This window comes from Perissodus microlepis, chromosome 13, assembly GCF_051167445.1.
Source record: "Perissodus microlepis isolate ML-2025 ecotype Zambia chromosome 13, ASM5116744v1, whole genome shotgun sequence".
Taxonomy (NCBI): Eukaryota; Metazoa; Chordata; class Actinopteri; order Cichliformes; family Cichlidae; genus Perissodus; species Perissodus microlepis.
The window spans coordinates 26,093,221-26,115,857 of NC_140473.1; the positions used below are offsets into that span (position 1 = coordinate 26,093,221).

The window sequence follows — 22,637 nt, forward strand, 5'->3', positions numbered from 1 at the left end:
TAAAGAGCACTCAAAGCAAACATACTGACGCTAAACAAAAACAACGATTGTGAAATAAAAGACTTGAAACTAAGCTTCATTTGAAATTTGCACATATAGGCAAGGCAAATAGGAGTTGAAACGATTCATCTACAGTCACTCTGTTTTAATGTTACAAAAAGTCAAACCCTTTTTAAAGTAATCACGAAAATCTGTGTTTTTGTTACAATGAGATCCACCAAAAAGGCTCCGTATAAACGACTCCTTCTGTAATTCCTAATATTCTATGTTGCAACTTGTAAACAGTAGATGAACAGATATATCATGACTGCATATTTTCAGCAGTGTAACTATGTAGCTCTAAAAAAAGGGAAAGAAAAATAGAAAAAGTGTGCCATTTGCACCACATCATTTCCCCAAATGACTGAAATTTAGAAACAGAGTAACTTCATATTTGTCAAAGATTTTGTTTTGTCAAAGAGTTTGTTTTTCTTAGAGTAAAATGAGACTCGCCTCCTCCGCAGTTCTGTAAAAAAGTCAATACAAACTCAGAAAATCTCCCTGTGACTCTTCAGCTAACCTCTCCAAATGTCGTATTGTCAATACTATTATTATCACTTTTGTAACTGCTATTTTTTTTGCAGAATAAAATACCAGACAAAAACAAAATGTAGAAGAGAATAGTATGAAGTTAGAAGATGTCAAGGTGTGTGGAGTATAAGGCTGAGGATTCAAATGCAGAACACAAGAGGTCGACTTCAGCAAAAAGTGAGCCTTTAATATGGTTTATAAGAGAAAGTCTAAAATAGCAGAGAAAAGTCCAGAAAGTAAAGAAACAATAATCCAATAACCACAATGAGTGAGGCTAACAGTATGCTGAGCACAGGGAACAAACACGGGAAATGGAGTAGATGCTGTGAAAAAGTATAAAGGCTGATTAGGGAATGTCCAACAGCAGAGTAAGGACTGGCAAGGACAATCAGGCAGATGAGAGCAACACTACACAGGGCATGAGCGAAACAAATCGTCACTGTAAAATAGGAAATAATACAATGGGTACTAACACTTAACATGTATGAAAGAACATGAAGACTAACACTTAACACAAAAAGATGTGACAGAGAGAGGAGCAGATAGGGAAATGCTCAGGGAACTTAAACATCTACCAAAAATATGGAAAATAATAACAGAAAATCCACAGAATCACAACAGCCACACCGAGGAAAATGTCAGGTTAAAATAACCCATAATTAGCCAACTTTTAAAAATCTGTTTAGAAAAAAATGGAGAAATCTGATCACAAGTTTGAATTTGCAAATGTCACACTGATGCAATATTTCAACATTGTAGAGCCTCTAATGTGGCCCTTGCTAGTGTTTGCTCAAAAAACAATTTATTTAGATTATGATTGGTTACACATGTAAACCATCAAAATTGTATTTACTTACAGAGAATGCACCTGCAAAGTAATGCAATCCTAGCTGAACAATTAAGTTAAAGACTGAGACACTTTAACTAAGAAAGAATTCACACGGTTCCTATTAACTGCATTAAATCAGACAAATTTCATGATCTTTCCATTTTACCTTTTGTTTAATCTTATAAAGATGTGACACATTCCTCCTCTGATACAGAACGTTCTGTAGTTCAGTGTTTCCCAACCGTTCCACCTGATTAGTACTCTAAGCAATCGGCATGAGTAACGGGCAGAATAATTACCTTCTCTTCCTGCTCTAATTAAATGGGTTGCCAACTGCCAGTGAAACAAAGACAAAGAAGCAATTACGTAATAGTCATGCTGTGAGACGCGTAATAGCAATAGATAAATATTAAAAAAAAAAAAAAAAGTAGTCAATCTGACCTGGGTCCTGGAGAAAATTCTGACCCAGTTGAAGGCCCTAGCATGAGTAGTGATCAGAAGAAAGCAAAAAAGGTATACTGGGGACAAACCAAGCCAATTCCGCAATACCTAATGCGCGGGGAAAAAATATCAATATGCTTTTTGTGACATTTTTGTTTGGTGGTGTGCTGTTTTCTAATGTAAAATAAGTGCCGTGGCTCCAAAAGGTTGGGAAACACTGCTGTAGTTAGGTAAATGTTCTCACCATTCTGTGTAGGCTATTTTGTTCTGCAGCGCCCCCTAGTGGATAAATGTAAAACTGGTTTATCATAATGTCTGATTTTTAAATATTCTTCCGAGACCCAGCATATTCATTTATGGACATTTGTCATTTTGGTCTTTATAACTTTTGACTTATTTGAGCTACCCTACTAAGTCCTGATGTGCCTAATTGGGGATATCCTGGTCTTTCTGATGATATCTCATGTGTTTGGGTGGTCTCTTTCAGTTCCAAAGAGACAGGAAATCACAAAAAAGTTCAACAGGAAGATACTTTTTTCCTCGGTTCTCAGGAGGATATGGTCAAAATACATAATTGGTTTAAATGTGCCTGTCTGAATCTTTGATAGCCTGGGTGATTCTATCACGTCTGTTATGTGGCTTATATATCTTCTCATAAAACCCATCATTTTTATTTCATATTATTTTTACAAATGATTTTACTCTATACTTTTCCCCCATTAATTTTCTCCTAAATGTAGAATAAGAATAACACCATTAAATAAGATATATAAAGTCAGAAAAATGAAAGAGAGGAAAATAAGTAAACATGAATAGTGGAGAAACATTGAAATGGCAGACAAAAACGTTTTATTACAACATATGGTAATCCATCAGAGAAAATTACCCTTGACTGAATGCTTAAAATCTTAAAAGCAGTACTGAGATTCTAACGTAATGAAGTAAATGTTGTGAGTGGCTCATTTCCAGGTGCTAATTTGAGCCAAAAGACAACCAGTGATTAACTAGAACCCTCAAGAACAGCTTGAAACAGTCAAGAAAATGGTATCCTTTAGTAAAATCTGTCATCACAAGGCATTTAACAGGGATTCAGTTATAATAGCATGCTTTTACCTACATCACAAAATCAGTACATCACCAGAGATTTAGCTCAAAGCAGCAGATTGGTTGCCTTGAGATAATTATGGCTACAATGTTCAAGCTAACAGTCTGGGGGCTAATAGGCACATCTTTAACTGAAACACTATGTCACGCGTAAAGATAATTTAAAAAAATTGTCAATTTGTCAAATTAAACTAACATTGAAAAAAATGTTATTAAAGCTCAGTCTTTAGTGGCTTCCTGCTTCAATAACTGGTGAATGATGATGTTGTCTACAGGTCTTGGTGTCTCCAGGATAGCCCCAATTTTAACTCTAAACACTTCATTCAAACATTTTGTGTATTTGTGACACATATAGTAAATTATATAACATATGTACACAGACACCTGAGGTGATAGATCAGGTTGCCTGGTGACCATAATGCAGGTATATTCATATTTTGTGCACCAACAGTGGCTGTCTGGGTTTTTGTTCCGTTTTGGTTAAGGTTAGAAAAGTTTGTGATTTGTTCTGCTTTTATCCAACCCGGCTGTTCAGAGATAACACCCACATTGTAAAAATCCCCCTCTGAACATGTCTATGTCATGGTAACTGTACCATGTTTGTTGTACTTTAAAGAATTTCCCAACTTATTATGTTTCAAACTCAAACACAAAATAAATAATGAACAATTTAGATTTCTTTGGAAACTAATTGCCCTGATGTTTCCCCACATCTCATTAACAGAATGGAGTGTGTAATGATTGCATGGTCCATTTGACAGAATGGCTGCAGATATATATTAAAATAACAACATTATCTCTCCGTTATTAACTTATTTACTGTTTTAATGCTGACTAATTATCAATTGGCAAAATTGTTCACTACAGATGCTTCCAACTGGCTTTACTTCCCCTTTGCTCAACTCAATTTATGCACAGCTGATGCATTTTAGCTCATATCTATTGCTTTGTTTCTGATTAGGAAATGATGCATAAATGGTGAAACATCGAAAACATTTGTATCTGGATTTACTTTGTTTACACTTTAAGCAGTTTGCTCAGCAACAGTCAGCTCTGATGCATATTAGTGTAAATGACCACCAATACACAGCATTATCAGATCACCCAAACCACCTGCTAATGGGATGCATTTGACCACATATCTGCTGTTGTATAAACTCATTTCCCCTGATGCATCTACAGCAAAATAACAAGGAAATACTGTATCAAGGACACAATGATCATTTTCTTTTGTCTTGTCTTGAACCATTTTGCAATTCTAACACTTGGAACAGGCCATACATGTTTATCATCTTAAACACTTTTAAATAATGCCTGTAAAAGAAGTCTGGTGCCTGTTCGGCAGAATGATGTAATAACCTTTCAAGGGGACCCTTTGATTTACAAGTACCAGCAGAAACTTCGCAGCTGACAGTTACATGTTTAAATGTTGAGATACTGTAGCGGAAACATATTTTAGAATCAAATGCAAAAGGCTTTGCATATTACAAAACTCTTACTGGGTCACTCTGTCTCAAATCATTGTTGTCCTTCAGCTCAGCCATCTTTGATTTTCCTAAAAATATTCATGGTTTGCATATATGTCATGATTGCTGTGACATTTTGCCCCAAAAAACCATCTCACGTTGTCAAAGACCACTATAGACAAAGTAATTTAAATGTTCAAAATTTAATGTAAAATGAAACACACAGAATGCTTTTTGACCTAAAAATGCTATTTTCACTAAACTTCCATGCTGTTTTAAATTTTTCATTGTGTTTAGGATACGTGCCTGAATATTACACTAATGTGTAAATTAATGTTGTTGTTTTTAAAATCTAGAAAGGTGTTTAATATCTTAAGGTAAAATTTCACAGCAATTATCATACAGAATATATCCAAACTTTGAACATTTCGTGGAAAACAAAGATGGCTGAAAAGAGAAGTTACTAGAAATTTAATGAGTTAAGATGGAATGACCCACAAAGTTTTCACATCAGTTTATTTTGTTCATTAGTAATCAGTTTATTGGCTATCGCAAGCCATGTGTTGCTCACCTGTGTGCAATACAGAAAACATTTGTGACGGTTTAAGCCAAGTGAATTATTTTATGAGAGCAGAACAAGAACAACAACGCAGAAGCATCCCTTATGAGTGAATAATGTAATAAAGTCTACAGTTTACTGTGTTTCTTCTCCGTTGCATCAACCCAACCTCGACAAGAGGAGAGCTCCAAGCTACATTTTGCTGCTGGGATCCAGTTACAGCATTGACATTAAAACCAGAGCCCTTGATTGGAAGAATTATGACAACTTATACAGCTGGACAAGTTGAACTCCTCTCTGGTGATGACAGATTCAAATGACATGCTAGCAATGTTTTCTATAGCATCATCATGGTGCTAAAAGGTAATACAAATATACCTGGAAAAATGGCATGTTGATAATTCCTTGTCCAGGTAGTTCCCCTGTTATACACAGCCATTTCATCACAAACTGCTTCTAATCAAACTACCACAACCAACAAACTAACACTGGAGGTTGCCATAAACCACGCTACTGTCTGCACACACTATAGAGATTGTAAATCAGCAGTGGTGTGCTGGTAGTTGACATGTTCTATATAACATCAGAGCTAAGTACAGTTTTTTTCCAAAACATTTCTAAATACGAAGATATGTGACATCACAGCAAAATAAACTCAAGGATGGTACTGAGTGTGCTTGTGTATACCTTAAACTAGACTACTAAAACCCACATCTATACTGTTCATACTCTTTCTTGTAAAGACAAACTCAATTTCCTGTTGTCTATGACATGATGGATAAATGTAAATGCATTTGTTTAGAAGCGATTCAGACTAAACTCCACACAAGACACACAACTCTTGTATCAGTCCTACTTCAAGAAGGAGACGATAACAGTCAACACATGGCAAAACTAAACTAAACAACATAGAGGAGAGCCGTTGAGAGAAGTTGCCATTCCAGGAACTTTGCAGTATAATGCAGTTCTTGAGTTTTATTTTGTCCGTAGACAAACAACAGTAAAATGGTTGAAAGCTGGAGTTTTGACTGCACTGCAGTCAAGCTTCAGCCTCTTCAGGTCTTTGCAACCGTGTGGAAGAAATGCATGTCTTTTGGACCATCGTTTGGTGTCACAGCTGCTAATGAAAGCTATTTTCCACACATCCCAAGTGTTTGTTTAATTCACCAAGCCCACAGGTGAGAGAAACAAATTAACTGTCCTATGAGATCTGGTTCGCAGGGAGTTGCTGGGAGTTGCCATCATCCCCCCTCTCTGATTGGTGTTTATAAAGGTCACATGGCATGAGAGGGAGGGGCTGTCCCTGCTCTGGCAGCATTGCCTCATAAGGTGGTGCTGCCTCCAGTGGGAAGGAGATGGATGCAAGATGTTGATGCTCCTGCGCTTGCAGTCCCAGTGGGTAGTGGGAGGGAGAAAACCAGGCAGCACTGGCTGAGGTCTCTCCGCAGTGTGGGGAAGGATCTGTAAGGGAGTAGCTAGGCCGTTCCTCCTGCTCTGCTCCCCCCTGACAGGGGTCCACCAATGAGTAAGGAGGTGGGTCATCTGTAGGGATATAGATCTGAGTCGAACCTGGACCAACACACTCATCATAGCTACAGGCAAAAAGACAAAAATGAAAAAGTTAGATAAATTACAGAACATTGATTTTATATCATAACATCAGTTACTAAGTTAAGTTCTTCTTTGCCATTTGTGCATGTGGGTGTCTGGAGGTGGTTTTCTGTTTTCTTTATTATTTTTTTTAGCTTACTCCAAGTGCAGGCACATAAAATGTATCCTTCCCAACACAGGAAAAATGATAGCAACTGCAAAATAACTCATACTTAAAGGGCGTAATCTGCTCAAACTCTTAATGGGCATTTTGTAAAGAAACATCTCTTTAGCAAATTTACAGTTGTGCTGACAAATGGTTCATGTCAGGTAGTGTGCTTGCTGAACTCTCCCAATGCTTATCTTTTTAATAAGCTGGCTTTTAATCTGCTATTTCATGATAGCTTGATGTCATTGCCTTATTTTCTATGTTCAAATACATCCATCCATAATAGAAATTCACAGGAGAATACCATAGGAGACAAGATGGTGCCTGGCCTACCCCTCCCACCATCAGACATGAGCTGTTGCAGCTGTTGAGACATTCAGTTTCAAATATAAAAACAGTTTTAACTATGCACAATCAAGCAATATCTACAATGTGCTCTATATAAAACCATCTAAAACATACATTTGGAAGATAAATAGGCAAGACACAAAAAATATAAACCTGCAGAATTCAGCTGTAGTCTAGAAAAGGTTTATGTATCTTTAATGCAAATTTTAAATACAGTTGTTCAGTGTTCTGGTAGGGAAAACCAAAGATGCACACTGTTGGCACTCAGGACTGAGCTGTTAATGAAGCCATAATATTGTTTTGCTTGACTAGTGACTCTATACATGCATAGCTGCAGTTATTAAGTCTTAATGAAAAGTGAGATTAAAGTTCCATGGCTTTATTCAAAATATTCACTTAAGGTTTATAAGTGGGCTTAATCCATGTAAGGCAAACTGTAAAGTCAACCTTAAAATTATGAAAGATTTCTGCAGGTTAGATGGATTATAACTGAATAAAAGACAAACAAAATACAAGCCAATGTAAAACGTTTCTTGTTTGACAGCAACTGCGTCGTGTTGATGCTGGAAAGATGCAAAGCATGGGCACAATGACGTGACTGGTTCAGCTGCTGTTGTTCTGATCATTGCTCTGCCACTGCAAACCATGAGGAGCCCTAGAATTTTTATTTTATAAAATAGCCCTGTGTGTGGAAGTAATGGTAGATGAGAATGGGCCGTAGGAAGAGGTAAATCAGCGTAACTTAATCAGCACAGTGGTTAACAACATCAGTACACAGCAGTGCCACACATGTGTGTGTATGAGTTTCTTTCTTTCTTTTTCAATTTCATTTCATTTCAATTCAATTTTATTTATACAATACCAAATCACAGCAGCGGTTGCCTCAAGGCGCTTCATATTCTACAACAATACAAAGAAAACGGAGAAAACCCCAACAATCACATGACCTCCTATAAGTAAGCGCTTAGGCGATAGTTTCTTTCACGTTAAATTTGTGTCTTTCTGTGTATAGAAAAAGTGAGAGAGAGCTACTTCCGCCACGATGTGAAGATAACAGCTAATGTTCACTCCAGTTGAACATTAGCTGACGTCATTAGCCGTTTCCGGGTCAAAACTCTTCAGGTCTCAAAGTCAAACAAACACTGCGGCATCACTAAGAGTTAGAAAACTGTTTAAATAATGTAAATATGTAAGAAAAATTGTGTATGTTTCTGTTCCGTGTCCTGTGTACTGTTTGTTTGTATATTTGTCTTTTTGGCTGCTGTTATAACCAAATTTCCCCTTGAGGGACAATTAAAGGATTATTCTATTCTATTCTATTCTAAATTCTTTCATCTTTAATGACATGATCAGTGTTGCTGCTTTACCAGGTGTAACAATTAAGTTTGACATCCAGGCATCCATGAAAACAGGATTTATTAAGTTTAACAGAGTTTGAAGTTAGCAGGGAGTTAGCTCGCTAGTTTCCATCTAAGGTTGATATACCATGTTCTGACTGAGGGATTTCTGAAAAATTAAAACGTACAGCTCTGCTATCTCTTCCGACATAAATGAAGATAGAAAACTAAACAGTGACGTTTGTAGGGTTACTGAAGTTGGGCTTGCTGGTATATAATGATGTGCTACATGGTGGCTAGCTACATGGCTATGGTTAGCATAATATAAACACATGAAGCTGGAAGGATGAACACAATCACTTTTTTCCACTTGATAAAAGTTAACATGAGGAGAAATATAATACAAAAACATAATACAGAAAAATAAAGTTTTCTGCGATGGCTTTAGCTATAATTATTTATTATTAAATATTGTTTATCGTTTATCATTTATCATTTATCATTTATCGTCTTTCTCTTCTCTTTCTCACACCCCCACATAACTCAGGGTTTCAATAAATATTTTCATGTGGATTATTTTCACTTGCCTCATGCTAAGAAATCTGACTGTAAACATCAGTGGCATGACAGCACGTTGAGGTGAAAATTGAAGACAGAGGGAAAGTGAGCGCTAGGCACGATGAGGTGTTGTAACACACTCTAAATCCCTGTGTCTCTTGTCTCTGAGGAGCTATATGCTGCTCTGTTCCCACTGTGTCTGTTTCTGCAAACACCTCACACTAGATAATGAATGAGGTGTTTTACACCTTTGTGTGTTCACTAGCATGTGTGTTAGCAGGGTGTGGCAGAATAAACAATAATTCGCCCCCTCTGGGAGACTTGCTGGGAGCTGCACAACTGCTTTTCTGTTTGTTGTTTTGTTTGTTTGTTTGTTTGTTTTTATCTGCTGCTTGTTTCTATTTAAAGTCCAGACATATCATGTAAATGAAATTCAATATCAAGGTATTAATTTATTAATAACTTAAGGATGCTGTTGCTTGGTGGCAAACAAACAGATTGATACAATCCTCATGCTACAGTTTGGGAAATCCATGTTTCAACGTTTTTCCTGCATAGGCTGGCTGCTTCTGTCAATTAGGGCTAGGTTTACCTACTGCTATTGCTATTTTATGCAGCTCGGTGGAGGTTTACTTTACAACAAAGCAAACCCCCTCAAACTTCCACATGCAACCAATAAGTGAAGCCTGTCAAAAGCATTGGATGAAGTAGTTTGCTTTTGATACAAGTGTGAAGAATGTTGCTTTTTCATTTTTCCTACTAACAGTCATGGTTTATGTAAACCCAGATATTTCCCAGACTTCTAACCTTGACCTAGAAGATTTTGTCTTAACATTTGTCACAGTAGAAAAAGAAGTCAAATGCACACACATGTCAGCAGAAAGGGAGGACCTCTGGCATGTATTCATGCAATGGTTATGACGCTCTACAGAGCTGAACACCACACAGCTCTTGCTTACAGCATATGGTCTCTGTGTGTCGGTGCAAGTGTGTGTATTTGTGTGTGTAAAGCCAGCATGTTTCTGCTCTTTACCACTGTGAGAGGTTCTTGCCTGTGGAGTTAAACTGTAGATGGTGCTGCTACTGTGTGTGAATCATACCCAAAACTGATTTGATTTTTACAGCATAAAGCAGAAACAATATGAAATCTCTATATGACATTCAACAAATCAGTTTTCATCATATCAAATTGCTCTTAGTGCCAGAAAACAATAATCAGGTGTCTACTTTCATTTTCCTGCTTTTCATCTCTTTACATTACCAGTTTGTGCACAGTGGGAAGATTAGTTTCCTCCTATGAGATGACAAGTGACACTGTGCAGAAATTGCTTTACAGCTTAATAACATGAGAAAACGCTTCCTGTATTTGTCAGACACTTGCAGTTAGTGTCATGCAGCCTGACACAGCAATGGGCAAATTATTGCAAATGCCTCAGCTGCTCCTAAACATGTCATTATTGAATGTTACGTGAAAAGTCACAGATGCAGGCTGCTGTTGCTCCATCGTGGTTTACTGCTGTACAACTGGTAAAACACAGGTAACATCTCTGACTGCCTGCCTTTGCAACATGTAATTTACAGTTATTTACATATTATATATCAACAAAGAAGCAAATGTGATTCTGAATTCTCTATAATTCCAAGCTTAAAATACAAATGGATAAACTGTAGTTTTCCATTCATAGGTCGTAGTATCCATATACTGCTGACCAGAAACTAAGATGTTTCCACTGTTGTAGGCAGAACTCTGGATCAGAATCGGCAATCAGACCAGCAGCATACGCTGTGACACTCGAGACCAGACATAATAATGGGCAAACCTCAGCCTAAATTTGAGCAACATGACATAAATATTCCTTTTCACATGCTCACCATAACAGAATTGAAAAAATTATATTAATAGATCAGTGTCTGGACACATGTAAGTGGTAAACACAAAACAAATCAAAAGGAAACAAAGCTGTGACGTTAATGCTTATTTAAATCTTCTCAATACACGATGAGAATGTCACACGTGCCTTCCTACACTATGTGCTCACCAATGCTATTATGCAAATCAAATCAGAAAGAAAGGAATCTGTGTCCATGCGTGTGTGTGCTTGCTGAGCTTCTCCCTGAGAGGAAGCAGAAGCTTTCAGTCTCCACAGGTGAGGCGCTGATCCGCAAGCGTGACTTTTTTTTTCTACCAGACTTTGTGTGTGTACGTGTGTGTCGGAAGTGTAGCGTTCACAGTCGCAGCAGGTGAGCTGTTGATCTGAGTTCTCTGAGTTTTCCTCAACCATCTGTGGCCTACACACGCAAAAATATGCACGCCCACACACGCTCTGATCATATGACTGCAACTACCTGCTTCTTCACAGGGTACCAAACAATAATTTGCCAGCACTATGGTTACAAAAAAAAGTGTGATTCGAATGTATGGATGTGAGTGTATGTGAGTTTATGCATATGCGTTGGTTGGCTGCTGTCCTGTAGTCCAAGCCAAAAAGTACGTCTCACACGCAGGCGGTCCAGAACATTCTGGTTTCCTGCCAGAGTACTGACGTAGCGCACTAGCTCCCCTTCCTTTTTCCTGCTCTCCTCTTTGCTTTCTTTCCTTATTCTTGATAGAAAGCTGAGGAGTTGTTCACAGTTACTCTCACATTTCCGCTGTTCAAACTGAAATTCTCTAAGTGCGTATGGGCACAATTTGTCGCCCACATTAGGCCCTACAGCTCAAGCATCATTTAACACCACCAAACCCTGCTGCTACCAGGTGCATCCCTTCACATATGGGGTTTGACCAAAAACAACAGCAAACTTTACAATTGAATATGGGACATTTTAAACACTGCACAGAGAATAAGCAGAAAGGAAAAAAAAACCAATAACTTAAAAATAACAAGGTCATGTCTTGATTTTTTTCTATTTCTATTGTCATATGTAACAAAAAAATGCATTTTTGCAAACAGTGTTTGTCAGGGAGACAAAAGGTTAACTCACTTAAAACAATGTGGTTTGTAGTGTTTTGATTTTTAAGTTCATATATGTAGATCAGTTCCAAAGAGCCCAAAAACAATCATAATCCAGGAAGCACTACATTTCTTATTTACCTTCTATGTGAACTGAGGAGATGAAGATGGGAATCCTTGATTATGTCACATGCAGCAGTTCTGTGATGCTCAATACATTACACATGACAATTACTTTGTAACTACATAAGAAAAGAGCAAAAAGCTGGATTTCTTTCCGCAATGTGGTGCCACTGTGTCTGATTATTACTATTATTATTAAATTTCAGTGAGTCATTTCAGTAAATTATCTCTCTGATATCCTCGTTATCCCTGTTGTCTGACAATAATTGTGGAAGTGATAAGATGTAATGTCATCTCAATCAAGTACTACAGATGGATGACACTCCCGGATAGTCATGAAATAGAGTGTACACTTGGTGCCAGCAGAAAGGGAGAACTGTAAGCAATATCCTCTGATAAACCATAAAATAAAATGATATGTTCAGTCGTATGACAATTATTCCCTCTGAGTTATAGACTACAGATCATCCACCCTTGAACAGAGTAAAGTGTTTGAACGGTTCTAAAGAACTGTGATGAGAATGAAGCACACACATATGCACTGCAGGGGAGGGATTTATGTGAATTATTAAAGTTGCCAATTAGACCAGCTGACATTTAGATCAAAAACACCATGACACCAGCTTTTAGCAAGTCCGTTCTCTCTATCTCTCTCTCTATCTCTCTCTCTCCCTCTTTCTCACACACGTGCACATATTCACAGCCAACCTTGCAAAGGGCACCAAAGTTAGCACTGCTCTCTAATAAATGAATTACCACAGAAAAAGGTCAAACCAAGTGGCCAAAGAACAGTGAATGATAGTGTATGAATGGTCACTTATATTTCATACTTGACATTTCACATATATGTCAAAGGAAAGGCTCTTCTTTCTTATTTTGCCAATAGACTGTAGTGTGTAGCTGAGGAAAGGCAAAAAATTCCATTTGACTTGTTTTTTCTTAATATTTTTTTTCAACTTTTGCCAGAAAAAAGGAATTTTCCAAAACCAGAGACCTTCCTGCTCCTTTAAATCTAAGTAATTATCAAATGGTATGTGTTAAAAAAAAACAAAAGCGTCCTTCTGTTTCCAATTTTAACAGGTCTAGCAGTATTTTAGTTTCATATTTAGTATACAGACATCACGATGGTACATTTTCATTTACATTTTGTTGTAATAAAGCAATAGATGTATAGTACAGGGTGGGCCATTTATATGGATACACCGTAATAACATGGGAATGGTTGGTGATATTAAAGTCCTGTTTGTGGCACATTAGTATGTGTGAGGGGGCAAACTCCTCAAGATGGGTGGTGACCATGGTGGCCATTTAGAAGTCGGCCATCTTGGATACAACTTTTGTTTTTTCAATAGGAAGAGGGCCATGTGACACATCAAACTTATTGGTAATGTCACAAGAAAAACAATGGTGTGCTTGGTTTCAGCGTAACTTTATTCTTTCATGAGTTTCAAGTTTCTCTTTGTTCACAGCCATTGACATGGCGAAGAGGTTAACACGTGAGGAGCGGATCAAAATTGTGTTGATATCTGGTGAAAGCAGTAACCGGGTCATTGCAGCAGATTTCAATGCAAGACACCCTACGAGACCACCCATCTCCCATGCTACAGTCAGCAAACTGCTTGCTAAGTTTCGTGAAACTGGTTCAGTGTTGGATTTGCCAAAATGTGGACGCAAGAAAACTGTCACTAATGAAGAAACATCAGTGGCTGTCCTAGCTTCATTCAGCAAGAGCCCACAGCGTAGCCCTCGCCGCATGTCACTGGAGAGTGGCATTAGTCGAACATCCCTTCGGGCAAAACAAAAATTGGAACAGGACCCTCAGTTCACACAGAAGATTTTGTTCAGTGATGAGGCAAACTTTTATGTGAATGGTGAAGTTAACAAACAAAACCATCGCTATTGGTCTGACACTAACCCACATTGGATGGATCCCTTCAAGACTGTTGGACCAACAAAAGTGATGGTTTGGTGTGGTATATGGGGTACAACGATAGTGGGTCCATTCTTCATCAATGGAAAGGTCAACAAGGCCACTGGATATTTGAAATTGCTACATGATGATGTGTTTCCCTCTTTATGCACTGAAGCTGGCACGTTCCCTGAGTTTTTCCAGCAAGATGGTGCACCACCACATTATGGGTGCCAGGTCCAAGCATTCCTAGATGAACAGTTTCCTGGAAAGTGGATTGGTCATCGTGGGCCAGTTGAATGGCCCCCAAGGTCTCCTGATCTGACCCCCTTAGACTTTTATCTTTGGGGTCACCTGAAGGCAATTGTCTATGGTGTGAAGATACGAGATGTGCAGCACCTGAAACTACGGATACTGGATGCCTGTGCTGGCATTTCTCCTGCGGTGTTGCTATCAGTGTGTGAAGAGTGGGCGAAGAGGGTTGCATTGACAATCCAACACAATGGGCAGCACATTGAACACATTTTATAAGTGGTCAGAAACTTGTAAATAACTCATGAAAGAATAAAGTTACGTTGAAACCAAGCACACCATTGTTTTTCTTGTGACATTACCAATAAGTTTGATGTGTCACATGGCCCTCTTCCTATTGAAAAAACAAAAGTTGTATCCAAGATGGCCGACTTCTAAATGGCCACCATGGTCACCACCATTTTTGAGGAGTTTGCCCCCTCACACATACTAATGTGCCACAAACAGGACTTTAATATCACCAACCATTCCCATGTTATTACGGTGTATCCATATAAATGGCCCACCCTGTAGATTAAACTTTTACTCTGAAAAGAGGGTTTTGTATCTGAATACTGACATCTGTTACACAGGCTTTTTAAATTCAAAAAGCACTTACCGTGGTGGGGAGTCAGGATACACACTGTTTATTTGAGACTCTCTGTATGAGTCAAAGTCTAAACCAGGAGGAAAGTCTTCCAAGCAGCTAGACCTCAGTTCACCTGCTGAACCTCCATAAGAAAAACTGTCTTGTCCTGTGGAGACACAAAAATCAACTTCATGCTGTGCTAGAATCAGACTTTTGTCATCTGGGGACATTCAGTTACTTTGGCGTGATGGACTAAGGTTTATTTGAACCTATTATGTGGTGCTCTTCTACATGGCATCTCATCTCATACTCCAGCTGCGCTTTACATATCAGCACCTACTGTATTTAGAGCCGACTTTTTCATATTTCAGTCTGGTATCATGTCCTGATCCTCACCGTAATTAACCCCAAACCTAACCAACCAATTTACGTCAATTTAACCTCGTAGCATGAGACTCAAAAAGATTTAAATGTATAGTCATACCTGAAGTCGTGGACATGATATCAAGTTGCGTATTAACTTAATGTCTTACGATGCTGTATTTACATTCCAATGGGAGTCCGAAAAGCTACCAAAAAAGGAAGTTCTAGAATATGTCAAGGTGTGTCACAGACTGACCATAGCTTGCTCGAAGGTGAGGGTTTCGGAGTCGACTGTCTTTGCGCAAGCTGCCGACGATGATGGTGATGCATGAGAGGAAGAGGACTAGACCTATAACGATCCCCGCCACCACCAGCGGAGACACCAGGAGAGATGCCTCCCCTCCTGACTCCCTCTCACTCCGGCAGTCTGGGTACTCCCCATGGCTCTGGTTGGAGCTCACTGTAGGGAAACAGAGAGAGATGGAGATCAGGGTGGAGTGTGTATTTGTGTGATTCAGTGTGTTGAATGTTCCCATTAAAATTATTTTAACTACTTTAAAAAAATAACTGAGGTTTGAGGGAGTGCACCCTTAAAGTTAAATATTAAACTGTTTCCAAAAAGCCAACAAAAAAAACGAAAAAATGCAAAAAACAATAAAACTTGATAGTCAACACTAAAGAAAATATAAAAAGCAAATTTCCAAGAATTATGAAGTGTGGGCTTAATAGTTTTCTATTTCTGTTTTATTAATAAATACTCATAGACATACAGCAAATGGTACAATTTCTGGTGCTATCTGTCCATCTGTACATTAAACATGTATCCAACTTGGTGTTGTGAAGCTGGAGTTGTGAAGCCAGTATAACCCAATGACACATTTCTCAAAATCAGTCATCACAAGCTGCACTGCTGAAACACTTTCAGCTGTCATCTCTTGCACTATCCGCCTCCTGAACCGTCATAAATGGCATCCATCTATTTTGTGAATCAGTGAATCAATTCAGGGTCAAAGGAACTGGAGCTAATCCCAAATGTTGTGGGGTGAAAAGCAGTGTACACCTTAAACATGGCACTAGAACATTGCAAGGCTAACACTGAAAAAGACATCTACGTATTTATGCCACAGAATCGCCAAGAATCACCAATTAATCCAACATTCATGTCTTTCTATTGTGGGTAGAATCCATAGTTTCCAGATGAAACCATTGTCCTGTACCTATAGGTGTAATGAGCTGCAGCACAGCTGGATGTTACAGTCATGTCAAACATCCCATGGCTTGTAGAACCACCTTAAGCAGCAATCATTTTCCCTATGACTTTATCAGTTTCTCACATCACTGTGGAAGAATTTTGACCCACTCTCTTTTACAGTGATGCATTGGTTTATTGAAGTTTTTGACATTCATTTGTACACAGCTCTCTTAAGGTCCTACCAGACCATTTCAATAAGATTGAGGTCTGAACTTTAACTGGACCATTACAACACCTTCTTTTTCAGCCATTTCGTTGTAGATTTGCTGCTTTGCTTGGAGTCATTGTCCTGTTGCCTGATCCAATTTTAGCCAAGCTTTATCTGTCTGACAAATTGCCTCACATTGACTCCAGAATACTTTAGTATAAAGAGAAGTTCATGGTTGACTCAATGCCCATGTCCAGCGGCTAAAAAATCAAGGTTTTTACCAAAGTGATGCTGTGCATTACTTTTCGCAAAAGGTCGGCATTAAGTTCTGTGAAACCTCTCTTTGTCACATGACTGTGGGGGCATTTGTTTCTCAGTAACATGTGAGTGCTTTAAATTAGTATAGTCATGTCCTTCCTGCGAAAAGCCCTGATATTACATTATGGAGCATTATCATACATCATCAGCAGTGCATTTGTCTGGCTCATGTGGTAGGTAAAGCATGCTTTACCCACTACATATATGGAAGGCAGAAGCATTTGTGGTTATTCTCCACCACCAGATGACACCATAAGTTAACATACAGTGTTGTTTTCTGAAATTTCCTTCCTCTACATATTTGGATTTACTTGTCCATAAATAAATGAAAAATTAGTCAAAGTTAAGTTCTCTACCCATCATCCGTCTGTCGATCAGATATCTGGTTTTATGACCACAACAGTATGCCAGGGGTTCATGTTATGCAACTGTTGTCTTGCCCTGTACACATAGTACTGCCTCCTCATTCTTTCTCCTTCCCTTCGTCTTCCCCCCTCTTTTCCAGCTCTCTCTCCCTGAGGACTTATTCCATTTCAGTGTGTGACAGATAATTAGACCTAGAGTCTAGGCACACAGTCCCTCTCTCTCTCAGTCATCATCATCATTAGATTACAGACCGATCCTGTTCCTCTCCATTTCTGTTTAATGTCTCATCTGTCTGTTTGTTGAGCTTCTCCAGCATCAGCCTGTTTCTCTGTCTGCCTTCTTATCTGTCTTCCTGCCAATCACTTGGAATCAGTCTGTCTACATTCACAATGCAGGTGAAAGAGAAGACTTCTTTATTCTTTTCCTTTATTTTTCTGTTGCAGTTGTTTTGTTCACTCCGCACTAAAAGTGTTCCGATATTGTCAAGCTATTTATTTTGTTGTGGATAATTAATGCCATTTAGATTTATTATTTATGTATCACTGTGTAGTTTAGATGTTATTTCTCCATATGAGCTCATTGATGCTTCTATTAAAGGACCATTGTGCAATTCTATAGCTCACCCACTGTGTGTACTATACCATTTCCTCAAAATAAAGTATGTATTCTCTGATTTGACCTTAATTATCTTCTTAAATAATGCAATGCTGTTTTTATGTATTGTTAAACATGCTGTAAATATACTGTATTTATTTATTTAACTGTAGCAACACAGTGGAGATGAATATTTATAGAATCAAAACCTTAAAATTCAATTTACTTTTCATGACTGAATTCATGCTAACACATTCATCATGTTTCTTTTTGTTTCTTTTTGCCTTTAAAAAGGCAGTAATTTAAACAGAAACTGTATTTAATCCATATATTGAAGTTAAATATCAATAGAAAAAAATGGTCCCATGATCCAGTCACATTTTGTCTAGTTTTTTGTTTTGTTTTGTTTTTTGTGTTGCTGATGATAATGGTTTTAAATAAAAGCAGTCATCCTAATAATCAGTTTCACAGTTTAACAGGCAGGGTAGAAATCCCTGCCTGTAGAAATCTGTGGGATAGAGGCAGTTCGAACTGGGCAAGTCCCTTCACCCATCTGCTCCATTTGAGCTCTGCACTGTCTCCTGGGTACGACTCATCGGATCAGAGACTGGACTATTTAAACAGACGGCCGATCCAAACTTCCTGTATTGGGGTGGTGGTTCCACAGATCGACACAATATAACAAAAGTTAGAAAATAATGATGATAAATGAATGAAAGTGCCTATCAATCATTTATTCACATAACATGCACATGCAAGAGACAATGTGGATACTGTGCCCAGTAAATCACTTCCTTAAAATTGTTTGTCTGCTTGCCAATCAATTCCACTTGAACTTGCGGTACAATCAGCTGATTTCAGGAAAATAGTGACACAGTCTACAGCATGGCTATGGACATCGCTTTTACTTTTTTTTTGCACAAAAGGACAAGAGCATGATGGTAAAGTGCAAACTGTATCCAAGACAGAGCTTTGAAACACACAGACAGCATCCTAACACTAAGCTAGCCAAAAACCCAGAGTGATGTTAAAGCTGAGTGAACCGATCTTGAACTTCAACAGGTAACAAAAGCAGTGATGAAGAGTCAGGCTACAGCCTCCATTTATACCTGTTCATGTTTCTCAGGAACCAATTGGAATCAATAAGAGCACTGATACGGAGTCAAGTCGATAAGTGATGCTGACAACGGAAATGGAATTGCTAAATTCTTAATTTCAATTAATTCTTGATTTCCATCCTTTGTGCACATATTAATCACAAATTCCTTCTGGAGTTCAATGAGGGACTAAAATATTATTATTATTAACTTTTGTTTGTGTCTTGCTTGTATGTGCATTTGTGTATTTTAAAACATGTTTAAAACAATTTAACTATTACCTGGACTCAGTATTCAACAAATACTGAGGTCATGGAGGTGCATTTGCATGCAATCCTCCTTCAAGCCCACAACACAAAGGCTGTGTGTGTTGTGCTAAATGAAACAAAGATGAAGGAAGAAAGGATGGAAATCTTGGTTTATATTTATCCACAGCAGAGGCAAAGCTAAAAAACAAACACTAACACAATATTTTTGGCAATGCAGCCAAGTAGCCGTGGAGAGATACAACATATAGAACTGCGCATTTAAAGCTTTGCATAGCATTTACACCAAAACAACACAGGAATATTTTGGAGTCACTAGAACTGGAGTCTGGAGACACAGATGGAGACATCCATCTGATGCATTTGCTGTTTCCTTTTAAAAAATATATTTCTGTCTTTAGCTGCAATGAATGTAAAGCAGGAGGAACAATCAAAGTCTCTAAATGATTTACAATCACAATATTATTTTAATTTCAGTCTCTGGGCTTCTCCATTGCTTTTTTTCTTTTCTCTTTCTCCCTTGAATGTCTACGTCTATAATTCTGTTGTCAACAGTAATTTGGTTTAACACATTTCCCCGAGAACAGGAAAATGTTCTCTCACCCCAAATGATTCTCAGCGGACCTCTTTACTCTCTTGGTAATGTCTCCTCTCTCTCACACTTCTTTGTCTCCTCTTTCTCTCTCCCCTAACATGATTTTCTCTTCAATTCTCTTCTCATCTCTTCCTCATAAACTCCATTTTCTCTCATTCTCTCTAGAGAGAACTCACAAGGAAATCTATAATTGTATAGAATTAAATTTGCATAACCCTTGCTTCCTTCCTTCCACACATATGCACATAAACATCTACCTTTGTGAGGAGATTCACTAACATAGCCATCACAGCTGAACCTAACCTAACCCTAGTCCTAACCTATAGAATACACTGCACAAAAACACTGCCTTAAGGGGACACTAAATCACAACAAAACACTAAAAACAAAGTCAGTTAAACTTCAGGAATATCAGTCTCTGCAGTTAGGAACCATAAACAATTGTGAATCCAGTTCACCTGCTTTGACGCATATGAAAGTGACAACGGGTGCACTGGAAAGGCAACAACAAGCCAATACACCCCACAGGGAATAGTTTTGCAGGTGGTACATCTAGGTCCATTCAAGTTGCACAGGCAGTCTAGCTCATGGCACATCAGTAGGTGTTGTCACAAGAAAATGCATCTCCCAGCACAGTGTCAAGAATGTGGAGGAGATACCAACAGACAGCCCTTTATACAAGCAGAACTGGGCAGGGCCATAATAGGACATCAGTCAAGCAGCAAGACCAGCATTTGCTCCTTTTAAGGAACATGAGCAATGCTTACACAATGATCTCTGGCAATCTGTTCATGTGCATGTTTCTGACCAAACTATCAGGAACACACTCCATGATGGTGTGTGTCTTGATATCGCCTTCATGCTTGAGACTATGCTGGAGGACATGGCAGATCTTCAGCATGTAAGAATTTGTCATCCTGTTTGAGCTGGACTAACTATTCGGTTTAGAACTATTTAGACTATTTAAAATGTTATCTTTAATGTCAAATATATAAAATAATAATCTAACACATCTGTTCATTTGCATACTTAAATTTCTAATCTGTTTCCACTCACAGTGGCAATCACTTTTGCTTACACTTCAATAAAATAAAGTTTTCTTAATGACAAATAAAGTGTGACTGGTGCACATGTGGGACATATTTGTCGGGGGTGTCCTAAACTTCTCCGGAACAAATGCAGGCGTAGTCAGGAACCATTCAGTGTGTATAGTTTATTCCTCCCAGGTGCACAAAAGATTGTTTACAAAGAAAATAAACAACTGACTTAATTCAAAACAAAAATCTGTATACAAAACACAAGTGGCTGAGCCAGTCTGCATGTTACCCTCAATGTAACATCTCACAGAATGCCCAGGTAGGCCCTCCCACGTCATCCCTTTATCATTTCTTTCCCCCAAACACTCTTTTTTCTCAGCATATTTCCAGCTGTATTCCTACAATACATATATGTATACACACATTTATGGCCACTTCCAGGCAGCCTACAGTGTTTCACAATAACAAAAACAAAAAACCCCAAAAACAAACCAAAATAATGCAGTTCACGTGACCTTTCCACTATTTGAACCCCGGAACACCATACCATCGGCTTGCATAACCACTCGTACAATCGGCGATCACGGAGAGTCTACGCGACCGGCTTTATTAAAGGTAAGTAAAAAAAAAAAAAAAGTTTGCCACCCTCTGTGCCGCTCAAAATATACCTCTTACTCCTTCCTGTTATCTGCCCGGTCGATTAAAAGACCCGCAGCCACGGTAACCAAGCGCTACAAGTGTAGAAACTAACGGTGGTGGTGCGTGTATGCGCTCAGGTCAGCTGTCTGCGGCCCGGGACGGTGTAACTCCGTCACATATTTAACAGCTGGTTCTCTCAATTGGTCTGCAGCTGACATTATTTACAATTCTGTGTATCTTCACAATTAGAGATTATCGTGCTAATTTAAAGACCTCATAATGTACCTGATGGGTGATAAAAGCTATGTTGTTAAATCCCTGCTATAAGGAAAAATTGCTCTTGGACATTCACAATGCAAAGTCATTCATTTGAGCTTGCTCACTGGGATTGGTCAATGCTCTCTTACAATATCGTACATCATCATATAGCTTCTTACTTCTTATTGAGGAAGAATTTGCTTCATACAGCACCATGGATTTTATTGTCCTATAAGGCAGCTGGGCAAGGCTTTTGTTCTTTCCACTTTAATATGATTTAAGACAGAAGGAGAACTTAAGTGATACATAGAGTAAAGTAAGAGCGCAGGGAGAAGGCAAGCACAATAATTTTGGAGTGAGGGCGGCAGGAAAAGGAAGAGGGAGGGAACCCTTGTAATAAAAGATGATAGTGTTATATTTCGCAAAACCCTGAGGGGACTGGATGCAGCTGCAGAGATAAGGTACAGAAGGATGAGAGAATTTTTTCTTGCATGTATGTGTTGGTGATTCTGGGTTAGATGAGCCTTAAAGTGTAAATACTATTTTAAAAAATTACATTTAGATAAATAGGTTATGAAGCTTTGACAACGCAAACTTCCACCAAAGTTCACAGGGAGAAGTTTAGTTCATAAACTCAAACTTTGTTAAGAGAAGCTATAAACTTACTATGGTATGGAAAACATGTGGTTTTGTGTTAGAAGGTTTATGCCTATTATCCCCAAAACAAAACATTTGGATGTATTTATTTGTATTTAATCGGATGTATTTATTGGAAGTAAATTAATGCAGACTTTAATTCTAAGAATTTCAAATATACACCAAAAATTATCATAGTAAAATAAAAGCCATGCAAATTCTGACACAATAACC

General features: G+C 38.3%; 1 protein-coding gene across 2 annotated transcripts in view; it reads right to left on the minus strand.

Moving 5' to 3' along the window:
- Window positions 1–731: 731 nt before the first annotated feature.
- bean1 (brain expressed, associated with NEDD4, 1) overlaps window positions 732–22,637 on the minus strand; it is a 46,126-nt gene continuing 24,220 nt past the window's right edge. For both annotated transcript variants that reach the window (XM_084948091.1, XM_084948092.1), the window contains exons 3-5: window positions 15,454–15,657; window positions 14,865–15,000; window positions 732–6,561 (exon numbers count right to left, since the gene is read on the minus strand). In XM_084948091.1, the coding sequence (XP_084804217.1) occupies window positions 6,171–6,561; window positions 14,865–15,000; window positions 15,454–15,657 (731 nt within the window). In that variant the 3' untranslated portion in view covers window positions 732–6,170. The remainder of the gene's footprint in view (window positions 6,562–14,864; window positions 15,001–15,453; window positions 15,658–22,637) is intronic.